Source organism: Peromyscus californicus, unplaced genomic scaffold (genome assembly GCF_007827085.1).
Source record: "Peromyscus californicus insignis strain IS unplaced genomic scaffold, ASM782708v3 Scaffold_11__1_contigs__length_118956290, whole genome shotgun sequence".
Classification (NCBI taxonomy): domain Eukaryota; kingdom Metazoa; phylum Chordata; class Mammalia; order Rodentia; family Cricetidae; genus Peromyscus; species Peromyscus californicus.
In genome coordinates, this window is record NW_026294402.1 from 54,442,935 (window position 1) to 54,457,711 (window position 14,777).

The window sequence follows — 14,777 nt, forward strand, 5'->3', positions numbered from 1 at the left end:
ATTTGATTTTAAGTTTTTCCCATGTATAATTCCTACAGACATCACAGCGATTTTCTTCAGTTGATGAGCAAACAAAGCTCCATAAGGCTATGTCTCAAGGAGAGATTACAAAATTGGCAGTAAGACAGAAGTCTTCCGATTTGGACATCAGGTATGATGTATATAAAGAAATAATAGGAGTGTGGTGATACTGTGTTCCCCTATATATTGTGCACCCTAATAAACTTATCTGGGGTCAGAGAACAGAACAGCCACTAGATATAGAGGCCAGAAAATGGTGGCACACACCTTTAATCCTAGCATTCCAAAGGCACAGATCCGTGTGGATCTCTTTGAGTTCAAAGCCACACTGGAAATAGCCAGGCATGGTGACACACCCCTTTAATTCCAGGAAGTGATGGCAGTAAGCAGAAAGGTATATAAGGCGTGAGGACCAGGAACTAGAGCCTGGTTAAGCTTTTTTTAGGCTTCTAGCAGCAGTTCAGCTGACATCCATTTGGATGAGGACACCGAGGCTTCCGGTTTTAGGAAACAGGATCAGCTGAGAAGTTGGCGAGGTGAGGTTAGAAGTGGCCTGTTCTGTTTCTCTGATCTTTCAGTGTTCACCCCAATACCTGGTTCCTGGGTTTATTTTAATTAATAAGACCTTTTAAGATTCGTGCTACAATAGGAGTAATTAATTTCGATGATTTTATTTAATGATTTATATACTGAGTTTTTAAATTGAAGCAATTTGCTTTTTAAGAAAAAGTATTTTACAGTCTAGGTCTTTTATTTCTCTTTGTACACTAAGCCATGAATTCCTAGGACACAGGCTCCCTCAACTAACCTTTCTGTTAGTTCTCATACACTGTGCTTCTCTTGGTAGAGCAGGTGGTGCTTCAGTTGGCTTCCTTTTTTTTTCCCTCATCATTTCCCCTCACCTGTTTCAGGAAGCTTTCTCCTAAAGGGTTTAATAGGCTCAATCCTCAGATCAGCTCTCTTTGCAAGAATCTGGTCCTTATCTTACTTGTTTACAGTGATGTCCATGGCATGCTAGATGATACATACTCTTCCTGTTTTACCATGACAACTTTGTGAGGCATTTCTTTTTGAATGGTGCTTATTCCTTCTATGTCTCCATTATTACCCTTTATAGATTCACATGTATGTGACCAAAAGAACACCTCCATGTTTCCTTAAAGGCCTAGAGAACACATAGCAGGTGCTGTTCTTCTTTTCCTCTGTGTTTGTCATTTAGCAAGGTACTGGAAGATGGCTGCTGTAGCCCAAAGGCTTTTGCTTTAAGAACTACTTGAGTAACAGTATTACTAGGTATATAATAGTTCATATATATGTGTGTGTGTGTATATATATATATGTATATATACACACATACATATACATACACACACACAGAGCTTTATCTTCTTATGTGGATAGCAGTAAGATTTGGGGGAAATTTCTTTTTTTATAATTTATTTAGCGTGCATTGGTGTGAAGGTGTGAGATTCCCCCAGAACTGGAGTTACAGACAGTTGTGAGCTGCCATGTGGGTTGTGGGAATTGAACCCGGGTTCTCTGGAAGTGCAGTCAGTGCTCTTAACCGATGAGCCATCTCTCCAGCCCCTGGGGGACATTTCTTAATCATTATATGACTTACAATAATATATTATAAAAGGAGAGAGATTAGATAGGATGAAATTGATCTCATAGCTTTTGACTTGTAATATGTTCTACAGTAAGTGTTTAGGAAAATACTTTGAAAAAAATAATTTTGTTCTCTTTACAAGTGCTTGTGGGGAGCTAAGGTGAAGCTGCAGCAAGTCTGTTCTGGAAGAATGAGGACCTGAATTAAAATACATACCCCACAAAGAAAGTCTGGGGCTGAAGAGATGGCTTAGCAGTTACGAGCACTTACTGCTTTTGCAGAGGACCTGTCTTCAGTTCCCAATACCCACAAGGTGGCTCACAGTTATTTTGCTTCAGTTCCAGAGCCCTCTTCTCACTCCCAAGGACACTAGACATTCTGGTAGTGCACATACATAAATGGCAGGCTTTTAAAACACTCATACACAGTATATATGGGATGATCATGGTCACAGCGGTAACCTGGCACTGTGGAGGGATCAGAGACCAAAGCATCACTGGGACTTGCTAGTCTCTAGCTTAGGCTCCAAGTTCAAGGAATAAGACAGGAAGTGGTAGAGCAGGATACCTGATATCCTCCTTTGGCCTCTGGTACACATAGGGATGTCATCAGCATGCACAGTTGTGTGCATACACCCAAACACACACACACACAAAGAGAGTTCATGGGATTTTTATTTTTAAATAAATATCTTTTAAAATATTATATAAGCATTTGAGCCCTGACTGAAGATGTCAAGGTATGTTAAAAAAAAAAAAAAATCTTTATTTCTTAATTATAGACAACTTTTTTTTTTTTTTGGTTTTTCGAGACAGGGTTTCTCTGTGTAGCTTTGCGCCTTTCCTGGGACTCACTTGGTAGCCCAGGCTGGCCTTGAACTCACAGAGGTCCGCCTGGCTCTGCCTCCCGAGTGCTGGGATTAAAGGCGTGCGCCACCACTGCCTGGCTAGACAACTTTTTATATAGACTGTAGAGGGATTTACAAGGGACTTAAATCCAGAAAAGATTATACCACAAATCAGAATTGAAAAAGTAGATACAATAGGCTAAAGGACATATAATTAGAGGTAGTTAAATATATAAATTTAATTTTCATTTTATTTGCCCCAATAACCAAACCCACAAATGATAAAAAAAAAAAACCAGACAAAAATCAAACACATAAATGTCTTAATAGTTGATAAAAAGCTGAATACTAACCAAGTAGGTAAACCTGAGAAAGACACATGTAGACCAACTAACCCTCTCTATTCTTAGCAGAAAATAATAAACTTATTTTCTGGAAAAGATAAAATAGAAGATCTCTAGATTTAAGTTTACCTAATACATATTTCCTGGAACTCACTCTGTAGACCAGCCTGGCCTTGAATTCAGAGATCTGCTTGCCTCTTCCTCCTGAGTGCTGGGATTAAAGGTGTATGTCACCACCAACCGGCAAGTTTGCCCAACATTTTTAAGTTGTGGGCCATGTATTGGGTTTATTTTTTTCGATGTGTGTGTGTGTGTGTGTGTGTGTGTGTGTGTGTGTGTGTGTGTGTGTGTGTGTGTAGATGTGAATGCATGAATGTACAGGATTATGTGTTTGAGTGCAGGTGTATATACGTGGAGGCCAGATGCTAGCCACTGTGTTTTTGTGATAGGTCTCTTACTGAGATCTTGGGCTTGCTGGTTTGGCTAGGCTGACTGGCCAGCAGCTAGCCTCAGGAATCAATCTGTCTCCACCTCCCTAGTACTGGAGCTATAAGCCTGCCTTATCATACCCATGGGTTCTGGGGATTGAACCAGGTTGTTATGCTTGTGCAACAAGTACTTTATTAACCTACCCCCTATATTTATTTTTTTAATGAATTTTACACATTAAATGCTTAAATTCCTCAGCGTTTTTCCTTTGCTCAGTTGCAACATTTCTCATACTCTTTGAGCAGATAGTTCACAGAATCTTTGGGACTTTGTTCATCTCTTGAGGAAAGATCAGATCTCCTTGCAAAATTGACCAGCCAGATAACCCTATAAGGAAGACAGTAGTTTAGGAGCTCTGCTAGTACACACTAGAGCTTCCAAGCAACACTTTAAACTTAACACTTCATCATAATCAGATATTAGTGATCACCATACATTTGAGAAAACACTATATTGAAGGAGCCAGAACGAACCAATAAAAATATAACATCAAGGAAGGTAGAAAATTCCAAAACCAATAAATACAATTAATAATGAAATGACTATATAATAAATATAACTGAAACCAAAGTATATTAAAGAGAAACATTCATAATAAAAATAATTTTGGAAAATTAAAAATGATGATAATGGGGTTATGGGTAACAGCTTATTAGATACAGCAAGCATGAGGACCTGAGTTCAGATCCATTGCACCCACATAAAAATCTTGGTATGCCGGTGGTAGGGGAAGAGGCAGGTAGATCCCTTGAGATTACCGCCCAGCCAGGTTAGCTAGATTGGAAAACTTCAAGTTCGGTGAGATACTTCATTTCAGGAAGCTGGAGAGTGACTGAGAACACTTGGCACCACACACGTACATACACCAATACCAGTAAGAGTAATGAGAGGGAAGACAGGTGAGGAATAGATCTCAGACAGTTGTACAAAAAGAAACATAGATGGCTGAGATAAGGAAATTCTAGAACCAGTTTAAAAGATCAGTTACCCGATATGAAGAAAAACATGTAGAGGAGCAAACTATTACTAAAATAATTCCGGCTGGATGTGGTGACGCATACTTGTAATCACAACGTTCAGGAGGTGGAAGGAAAAGGATTTAAAGTTGGAGGTCACCCTGGACAACACAGTAAGACTGCCTCAAAAAAAAGGGGGGGGCGCTGGAGAGATGGTTAAGAGCACTGGCTGCTCTTCCAGAGGTTCTGAGTTCAATTCCCAGCAACCACATGGTGGCTCACAACCATCTATAATGAGATCTGGTACCCTCTTCTGGCCCGCAGGCATACATGTGGACAGAACACTGTATACATTAAAAAAAAAAAAAAAAAAAAGGCAGTGTGGCCAAATTTCATAAAACTGAAGCCCCATCAAGGACCCAACAACATAATGGATAAAATTAGAGCTGTACTTAAAAACTTCATTATAAAACAAACAAGAGGTATTTCCATTGTAACAGTGTAAGTAGATTTTAAAATGACATCTATCCAACTGGGTGTGGTAGTGTACACATGGTGTACAGAGAGAGTTCCAGGGCAGCCAGAGCTACACAGAGAAACCCTGTCTTGAAAAGCCGCACGCTTTTAATAGACAACTCAATATAAATATCATCATTAAAACTTGCTAGTTTAAAATGTGCTAGTGAGTGGAAAGACTTGAAATCATAATTTTAGTGAGTAAAATTAAATGCTTATGGACAAAGACTAGAAAGAAATTGCTAACAATATAAAGGAACTTCTTTAGAGTGGTTAGTAGTTATTTGTGATTTCTTTGTTATAAGCTACATGTGAGATATAGCAATGAAAAGATGGCAGATTTGGCATCAAGAAGCTAAAGCTGAAATCCTAGTTCCACTGGTTTGAGACTGTTTTATTTTATCAAATGACTTAAATTGTCAGGGCTTTGTATTTTATATTCAAGATTAGTTGGGAGTGTGGCTTAGCAGTAGAGTGTTGCCTAGCATGTGTCTAACCAAGAGTTTGATACCTTGTTACACACCCCCCCCCCCCCCCCCGCCCAATACACATCAAAGTTAAAATAGATTACTACATATGAAAGTATATAAAGTATACACAAAAATTCCAAAACATCTGGTTTCCATTTTACCCTTTTTTTGTTTTAAAAACAGACCCCAGAGAGCGAAGATGAGATTCTGGGCGAAAGGGAAACAAGGAGAGAAGAAGACTACTAGAGTAAAACCTGCTCCCCAGTCAGAGGTCTCATCACTCTCTACTGGCTCAGATGTGACATCTGCTAATCCATTTTCAGATGGTAAAAATGGACAAAGGGTGGAGGGTCATAATTTCTGTTGCTCATTTTGAAAGTGTACTATGCCTTTCCTTTTCATAATGACAGTCCTGTTGGAATGATATTTTAATGAGATAGGACTAGTGTTGGTAAATGCTTCCTTACTTAATAACGCAAGGCATACTCGTATGAGAAGTTTCAATAATATGTGGTGTAGAACAGTAAAGAACAACTTCAATGATGATGAATCTTGGACTAGCCTTTGTTTTCTTTTGTGGTAATGCTGGGGTTTGAACCTATAGCCTTGTACATGCTAACAAGTACCCTACCATTGAGCTGCATCCCCAGCCCTAATCATTGTAAAGGTTTAGCCTTGATTCACTTATTTAATAAATACATAATACTCATAGTAATTCATAGCATTAGTTCCTTATTGAGTGGTATGGAAAACCATAGTAAACATGTTATATATACTAAATCTATTGATTTTCAGAACGTTTTTTCCGGTTTTGCTATGATTATTATTCATGGTTTATAGGTAAGAACACCAAAATACAAGGATTTATCTATTTACACATATTCAAATGAAAAGACCTAAGATTTGGATTTGAGTCCAGGCATTCAAACTCCAGAATTGACATTATTTTTTTGTTGCTATTGTTTTGTTTTTCTCTTGTGTTTTTTGTTTTTAGAATAAGGTCTTTCTGTGTAGCTTTGGCTGTCATGGAGCTATACAGATCAGGCTGACCTTGAACTCAACAGAGATCCACCTCTCTGTCTTTTGGGTGCTAGGATTAAAGGCATGCACCATCACACCCAGCAAGAATAACATTCTTTGGTTTGATTTTTTTTTAAACAAAACAAAACAAAGTCTTACACTGTAGCCCAGGTGGTCTGGAATCTGAGACAAGCCTGTCTCATGCTTGGCACAGAGTCCTCATTCTTAGCCATGGTAATATACATCAGGTATTTACTGTGTTAGTTATCTTTCTTGTTGCTGTGGCAAAATACCTTATCAAAACAATTTTAAAAAGGAAGAATGTCCAGCCTGATCTACAAAGCATGTTCCTGGACAGCCAGAGCTGCTACACAAAGAAACCTTGTCTCGAAAAACCAAAAAAAAAAGGAGTTTATTTTGGCTTATAATTTGAGAGAAACTGAGGCATGGCAGCCGGAACTTGAGTCTGCATTCAGGAAGCAGAAAGAAGAATGCTAGTGCTCAGCTCCCTTTTAATGCTGTCTGGGACCCTAGTCCATGAAATGGTATTACTTACATTTAATGGTTGTCTTCCTACCCCACCTAATCTTAATAATCCCTTCAGTCATGCCCAGAGATTGTCTCCAAAGTGATTTTAGATCCTGTCAAGTTGACAGTATTAGCTGTCACATCTACTATACATTAATGCCTAGCAGATCCTAGCATTTCATAATGTTGCTATTCTTTTGACTTTTAGGACATTAGCAGTAACACATTTGAAAGTACTCAACAGTAGCAACTAGCACTTGAAAGAATAGTAGAGATGAAATTAGCCTCTCATTTCATATCTTGTGACTTTGTTCCTGTCAGCTGACCACTGATATAGATAAAAATAATAAATTCAGGGTTTTCTAACCCTAATCTAACTCTGCCTGGAAAAACTTAATTTCCTCCATTGCATTACTCAATTGTTCTTTTTTTTAATTAAAAAAAGATTCTTATTCATTTTACATACCAACCACAGATCTCCCTCTCATCTCTCCTGCTTCCCCTAGCCTCCTCCACTCAACTCCCATCCCGTCCTCTAATTGTTCATTTTCTTAATATCTTATCTGACACTGATTATTCTAAATTTATCATTTTTAGTAATTGTATTCCAATATAATCCCCCCCAAAGGAATGATAAGGCTCATTATTTGAAAATACACATTATAAGCAGATGTCATTTATATAAGGACATTCATAAAAATTAGGATTATGGCTTTTTATACATGTTTGGATAAAAATTTAGTAAAGTAACCTTTGTTTTTAATGCTAAACTGAGATTATAATTTATTTAATACTATTACTTCATTTGTAAGATACTTTGCAAAATGAAGTAATTATTGAGTAAGTTATAATGAAGTCAGTTTATAGCTATATCTAACTACATATATATATTTAGTGTAATATATATATATATGTGTGTATTATGTATGTATCTTTATTTTGGTTTCATGTCCCAATTGAGATTGAATTTGTTCCACTTCCTGCCTGAAATGGCATTTATTATATAGGGAAATATTTTTTGTTTCATTATCAAGATTAGCTTTTAGATGGAATTAGGATAAGCCACTGTTGAGAGGGTAAGGAGCATACTTGTTAGAGAAAGGCGCACATGTGAAATGAGAAGAGGCCAACAGTCTCCTCAGGCTTCTGATAGGGCTTTGCATGTCTAATCTAGTTCTGGTTTTAAATTGTAATGGGCTGCATAGAATTTTATTCCCTAGTATGAACAAATACAAAAATGTGGTGCTTCTCTCTGTAATATATGAAAACTTAGACGGTTATAAGGAGTATAGATAAGACAACACTAAATACTTAAGATAATAGAGCAAAAGCAAGCCAGGTAAGCTACTTGATTCCCAAACAAGTTGTTAACGATCAACAGACACAGTATTGCTGATGTGTTCATGGATGTAGACTATAATAAAAATGTAATTATCAAATTCTCCTTATTGGTTGGTTAGACATAGATATAGCTGGATGCTCCTTCAAACAAGTATAGCAAAGTGATAACTGGATGAACAGTATTTTAATATGCTAGTTTGTTGCATATTCTTCCTGCTCATCTTTGGAACTAAGTTTTTTAACAGTAGGATGAAGATTTTCAATATTTTTTTGTAACTAAGTATATCTTTTTACTTAACCTATTTTGAATTGTAGAATTAACCCAGTATCACCCAACACCTCCTTTGAGCCCAGAACTACCTGGGAGTTGCCGAAAAGAGTTCAAAGAGAATAAGGAGCCTTCTCCAAAGGCAAAGCGCAAGAGAGGTGTGAAAATCAGCAGTGTGGCTTTGGATTCTATGCATTGGCAAAATGACTCTGTCCAAATCATAGCAAGTGCCAGTGATTTAAAAAGTATGGATGAATTTCTTCTAAAAAAGGTACACTTTGCTTGCTGAGTTAGTTAGCCTGTGCAGATTTGACTTAAGAATGCTTGTGTATACAAGATATGCTGTTGTAAAAAGATGGGTTAAAACTTCTTCAATAACTCAGGCATTGATAGTTCAGATAATAGAAAATGCACAGATAGGATTTAAGGTTTTAGTCTCCACTGTGATTTCATAATTGTTACACGTGAAGGTGAAGCTTGTCGCACATTTGTAGTTGTTCTGTTAACAGAACTGTAGAACCAGCATGTTAGAAGGGACCTTAGATGTGATCTCGTGTACTGTCCTTTTCTTAAGCTGTGATGGCCAGTGGCTTGTACTTTTAGAATAGTTATTGCTTAAGCGACATTTCAACCATTGTATTTGTATATTTTTGATGATTTAATTGTTAATTTTTCTGTGGTTGGTCCCTAGATGAACGACCTAGATAATGAAGACAGCAAGAAAGATACATTAGTGGATGTTGTATTTAAAAAAGCCCTGAAAGAATTTCGGCAGAATATCTTCAGCTCTTACTCATCTGCATTGGCGGTAAGCTAAGACCATGTTAGGGGATATTCACAGTTCAGCATAGCTTGGAATTTTAATCAGCTATAAAGTCAGACTAAAGGGAGCAATTCTTAGGACTTAATTATTATGTTACTTCAACTGTTAGGACTTGCTTAGTTATTATATTAGTTCAACTGTTAGGTCTTTTAGGTTTATCCTGCCTACATTTTATACTATAGTGGGTTTTTATGAACACTACATAACCTCTTGAGCTGGCTCATTATAAACTATGTCAAGATCCTAACCTATGTTCCCCAGTACAAGTTGAATCAGTCTTCAAAGAATGTCTTCCTAAAACTTAACAAATTTTTTTTTCTCATTAGATGGATGATGGGAAAAGCATACGATATAAAGACCTGTATGCACTGTTTGAACAGATTCTGGAAAAGACCATGAGACTTGAGCAACGTGATTGGAATGAATCTCCAGTGAGAGTTTGGGTTAACACGTTCAAGGTGTTTTTAGATGAATACATGAATGAATTCAAGACTCTGGATAGCACAGCCTCAAAGGTAAATGAATTACAGTTTGATTTCCATTAAATTATGGATTCTTTGTAAAGAATCTGTTTAGGAAACATTTTTTAATTAGTATTAGTGTATATTATTTTTGTAAAATGATAGGTTTCATTATGCTTTTCCTACATCTATGCAATGTATTTTGATTATACTGTTCACGGTGGCACATTCCAGTAGTCAAATACTGAAGAGGATGAGGCAGGAGAGTCATAGTTCAACAGCAGCCTGGACTATGAATAACTGCAAAACAATGTATTTCAGCAAAATACCACAAGAAGATAACAGTCTATCATTACTTTAGATCCTCCAAGCTCAGTTGTAAGTTTGCCATATATTTTTTTCTGAACTTGTTTGATTGAACATATCCTTCACAATTCTAATAGTGTGCCCTCAATATTATACCTTCATCTTTAACGGAGATTAATCTGTGAATTGACTTCTGAAGAATATGGTTAAAGGTGAAATGAATTAAGTGTATCACTTAGCTTTCACCTAAGAACCTACAAACTAGATCTCTCTTGAAACAGTTTTTAGGGAAAAATGTGTTTTTTGGGAAATCTAAACATTAATAATATTAACCTTTACTTTTCGGTCCTGTTAGGGAGCTGGGAAATTGTACTGCTTGATATTTTAATTAAATTTTGCTTTAAAGTTTTCAAATACTTTGTAATCTTTGTTACAAAAGAGAAGATAGTTGGGTAGGAGTCAGGAACATAGCTCAATTGCTAAAGTGCTTGCCAAGTATTCATAAAACCCAGATCTGAGCTCCAGTACCATATAAAACAAGGTGTGGAGGTACACATCTCTAATTCCAGCACTCTGGGAGTAGAGGCAGAACGATCAGTTCATGGTCACCCTTAGTTACACAGCGAGTTTGAAGCCAGCCTTGAAGAGACCATATACTTTTTGAGTGTGATGACACATACTTGTAATCCCATCACTCTGGAGACTTAAGACAGGAGAATGGAGTGGTCAAAGACAGTCTGTCTTATATATAGAGATTCTAATTTAAAATCTAAACAAAAAAGTAAGTATGAGTGTGTGTGTGTGTGTGTGTGTGTGTGTGTGTGTGTGTGTGTTAAATAAAGAGATAGCTATCTAATCAAGGTTGTCAGTGTATTTCTTTATAACATATAAATTATTTGTTCAGGAATATCATTAGCCTGTGTTAATTGTGCTTTATTTTATTTTTACTTATTTTAGCTTATGAATTAAAATTTTAAGTCATTTTAAAGTAATCTAGATATAAACAGATTCTAGAAATCCTTGTGTTGTGGATATTGGGCTTGTATGTTATACAGAAGATTCTTACTAGATTTATATGCTGTTTTGCAAGTTGATGGCTGTTAAAGATAGGTTTAAGCTCTTCTGTTCTGTGGTCATTAGGAGAGGTCATGTGTCTACAGAGCTTTCCCATGCTCCATGTGGCCCTTTTTATGTTTATGTCCATAGTAGATGGCAAAACCTTTATAGCTAACCATTTGACTAGTGATTAAAATGTCTAATAGTGTGGCATTTAGATAGAACTGCTATTTAAAAAGAGATCAGTCTCGCCGGGCAGTGGTGGCGCATGCCTTTAATCCCAGCACTCGGGAGGCAGAGGCAGGCGGATCTCTGTGAGTTCCAGGCCAGCCTGGTCTACAGAGCGAGATCCAGGAAAGGCGCAAAGCTACACAGAGAAACCCTGCCTCGAAAAAACCAAAAAAAAAAAAAAAAAGAGAGAGAGATCAGTCTTCCATTCTTCTGATTTTGTTAGTACTTAAATATTTTCTCATATTTGGTTTAGTTTTGTACAATTCCTCTTGAAGAATAAAGAACTGTTTATTATTTGTAGAAGCTATTCAAAAATTTACAAAGAAGAGAGTATGTTAGCCATTTGTAATCCTAATTTATGCTTCTCCTCACCCCTTGCCAGGTGCCTAAAACAGAAAGAAAGAAAAGGAGGAAAAAAGAAACTGATTTGGTAAGTTACACTCTTGGTATATTATAAAAATTAATACTTTCCAGCTCAGTAGCTTGAAGCAGATCTTACATTCCTGTGGATAGATTTAGTAATAGGTTTACCAGATCCATAGGGTGTACTCACGTGCCTTTTAAAAAGCTAGAATGACAATGAACCTGAAATCCCAAGAGCACCTACTTTCAGTAGTGGTTTCCTAAAATGGAAGAAAATTTGGAATATTTTCTTGAAATGGTGTGAATAACTTTTCCAACTTGTTTACTATTTCTATAGTTCAGCTCTTTTTGAACATCTCATGGAACTGGAATTGTACAGTTCCTGGTTTTTGCATATGATATTCTTGGGATTCATCCATATTGTTTTATCAGTAGTCAGCTACATTGAGTATTCAGTAGAATTGCTTTGTAGACATATCACTTTGTGGAGGGTTGTGCTGAAGACATTTGGCATGCTAGGCAATTATTCTGCCACTGAGTATAGCCCTAACCCTTTCCTTCACATTTTATTTACCAGTTGATAGACATTTGGGTTGGTTTATGAATGTATGCTATGATTTTTATAATCTTGAAGATATAATTTTGGGTTATAATATTCTAGTTAAAATTTTCAGACTCTGCTAACCAGTTTTCCAAGTAGGAAATGCCACCTACAGTACTGAGAGAGTTCTAATCTCAACACTTTGAGCACCCTATGTAACTGTGTATTTTTTTTTATTGCAGCCATTCTTTTGGGTATGTAGTGGTATTGTGATTTTAATTTACATTGATGTTAAACATCTTTTCACATGTCTGCTAGTCATTTGTATTTCATTGTTGGATTATTTATTCAGCATTTTTAAGTTAGTTTGCCTTATTGGGTTATAACCTTAATATATTAGAATGGTGCTAGGAAAGTTAGCAAGAATGTAAAGGAATGAAACTATATCCTCACCTCTCAGTCTGCATAAAAATCAACTCCAAATGAATCAAAGACATTAGCATTAGTCCTGAAACTGGTAGAGAAATAAGTTGAGACAATACTTCAAGATGGTGAGCATGTGGACAGAGGAATTAAGATTAACAACTGATAGATAGGATCTGTGTAGCAAGAAAAACAACCCAGTCAAAAAAAATGGGTTGAAGCACTGAATATAGAGTTCTCAAAAGAAAAAATACAAATGAGCAATAAATATTTCTAAAAGCATCAACATCCTTAGCCATCAGGAAAGATGTAAACTGTAACTACTTAGAGATCCCATATCACACTGGTTACAATGGCAATCAGCAGGAAAACATATATATATATATAACAAATATATATATACATACATATATATATATGTGTATATATATATATGAGAGAGAGAGAGAGAGAGAGAGAAAGCTACCACTTTGTAGCTAATTTAAGAAACAGTCTTCCAATAAAGTAAAATTGAAGAGCAGATAGACGTACTACTCAATTCCACCAAACCTTTGAAACCAGCATCACCCTGACACTAAAACCAGATGATGATACACCATAAAGGAAACTGTAGATCAGTGTCCTTGATGAACACAGACACAAAAACTCTCAGTAAAACATTTGCAAACAGAATTCAAGAACTTAGTAAGAAGACTGGTTGGTTTGAAAGAAAAAAAGAATCACTAGCCTGGTCTCCAAAGCAAGTTCCAGGAAAGGCGCAAAGCTACACAGAGAAACCCTGTTTCGAAAAACCAAAAAAAAAAGAAAGAAAGAAAGGAAATGGCCCCCAAAGGGAGTGGCACTATTAGGAGGTGTGGCCTTGTTGGAATAGGTTTGGTCTTGTTGGAAGAAGTGTGTCAGTGTAGAGGCAGCCTTTGAGGTCCCATATATGCTCAAGCCATGTCCAGTGAGACAGATCACTTCCTGTTGCCTGTGAATCAAGGTGTAGAACTTTCAGCTACCTCTCCCGCACCATGTCTGCCTGTGTGCTGCCTTTCTACCATAATGATAATGGACTAAACCTTTGAACTGTAAGTGAGCCACCCCAATTAAGTTTTTTCTTTGTAAGAGTTGCCATGGTCATGGCGTCTTGACACAGCAATAGAAACCCTAATGAAGACAAAAATTATGCATGTACCATGACCAAGTTTCTTTCATTCCAGGGATACAAGGATGGTCTGACATGCAAATCAATAAATGTAATAAAGTTCATAAATACATTTAAGGATCCAGATTACATGATTATATCAGTAGATACAGAAAAGGTCTTGGCCAAAGTTCAACATCCCTTCGTGATAAAAGCCATGAAGAAACTGGAAATAGAAGATACATCAACATAATAAATGGAATATATGATAAATCCAGAGCCAACATTATATTATGTAGGGAAAAACCTGAAAGCATTTCCTCTAAAATCAGGAACAAAACAATCATGCCTATTCTCTACTCTTATTCCATGTAATATTCAAAATCATAGCCAGAGCAGTAAGACAAGAGAACAAAAATAAAAGAAATACAAATAAAAACAGAAGTCAGTTTATCCCAATTTACAAATAACGTGGTTCTGTACTCACAAAACCCTAATGACTCTACCAAAAGCCTATTACATGTGATAAACACTTTATACAATGTGACAGGATGAAAATTAGCATAAGCTGGGTGGTGGTGGTGGTGGTGGTGGTGGTGGTGGTGGTGGTGGTGGTGGTGGTGGTGGTGGTGGTGCACACCTTTAATCTCAGCACTCAAGAGACAAAGGCATGCAGATCTCTGTGAGTTTGAGGCCAGCCTGGTCTACAAAAGGAGTTCCGGGACAGGCTCCGAAGCTACACAGAAAAACCCTGTCTCGAAAAAAACAAAGCAAAATAATTAACATAAAACAGCTTTTTATTACCACTAAAGAGCTTGCTGAGAAAAAAAAATCCTAGTCATAATAGCTTAAAACAACAACAACAACCCCCCCACACACATACACACAAAAGACCTTATTAAGGAGAGAGATACCAGAACAGGGAAAAAGATTTCCATGTTCATGGCTTGACAGAGTTAATATTTAAGACTTACCAAAAGCCATCTACAGATTCAGTTCTGTTTCTAAAATTTGGATGGAAGCACAAAATATCCTGAA

At 36.7% G+C, this 14,777-nt stretch overlaps 1 protein-coding gene across 6 annotated transcripts in view; it reads left to right on the plus strand.

Annotated features, from left to right (window-relative positions):
• Myo9a (myosin IXA) overlaps positions 1-14,777 on the plus strand; it is a 232,981-nt gene that overhangs the window by 186,249 nt on the left and 31,955 nt on the right. For all 6 annotated transcript variants that reach the window (XM_052762736.1, XM_052762746.1, XM_052762755.1 and 3 more), the window contains 6 exons: positions 39-151; positions 5,436-5,578; positions 8,457-8,680; positions 9,101-9,217; positions 9,559-9,747; positions 11,669-11,716. In XM_052762736.1, coding sequence (XP_052618696.1) covers positions 39-151; positions 5,436-5,578; positions 8,457-8,680; positions 9,101-9,217; positions 9,559-9,747; positions 11,669-11,716 — 834 coding nt within the window. The remainder of the gene's footprint in view (positions 1-38; positions 152-5,435; positions 5,579-8,456; positions 8,681-9,100; positions 9,218-9,558; positions 9,748-11,668; positions 11,717-14,777) is intronic.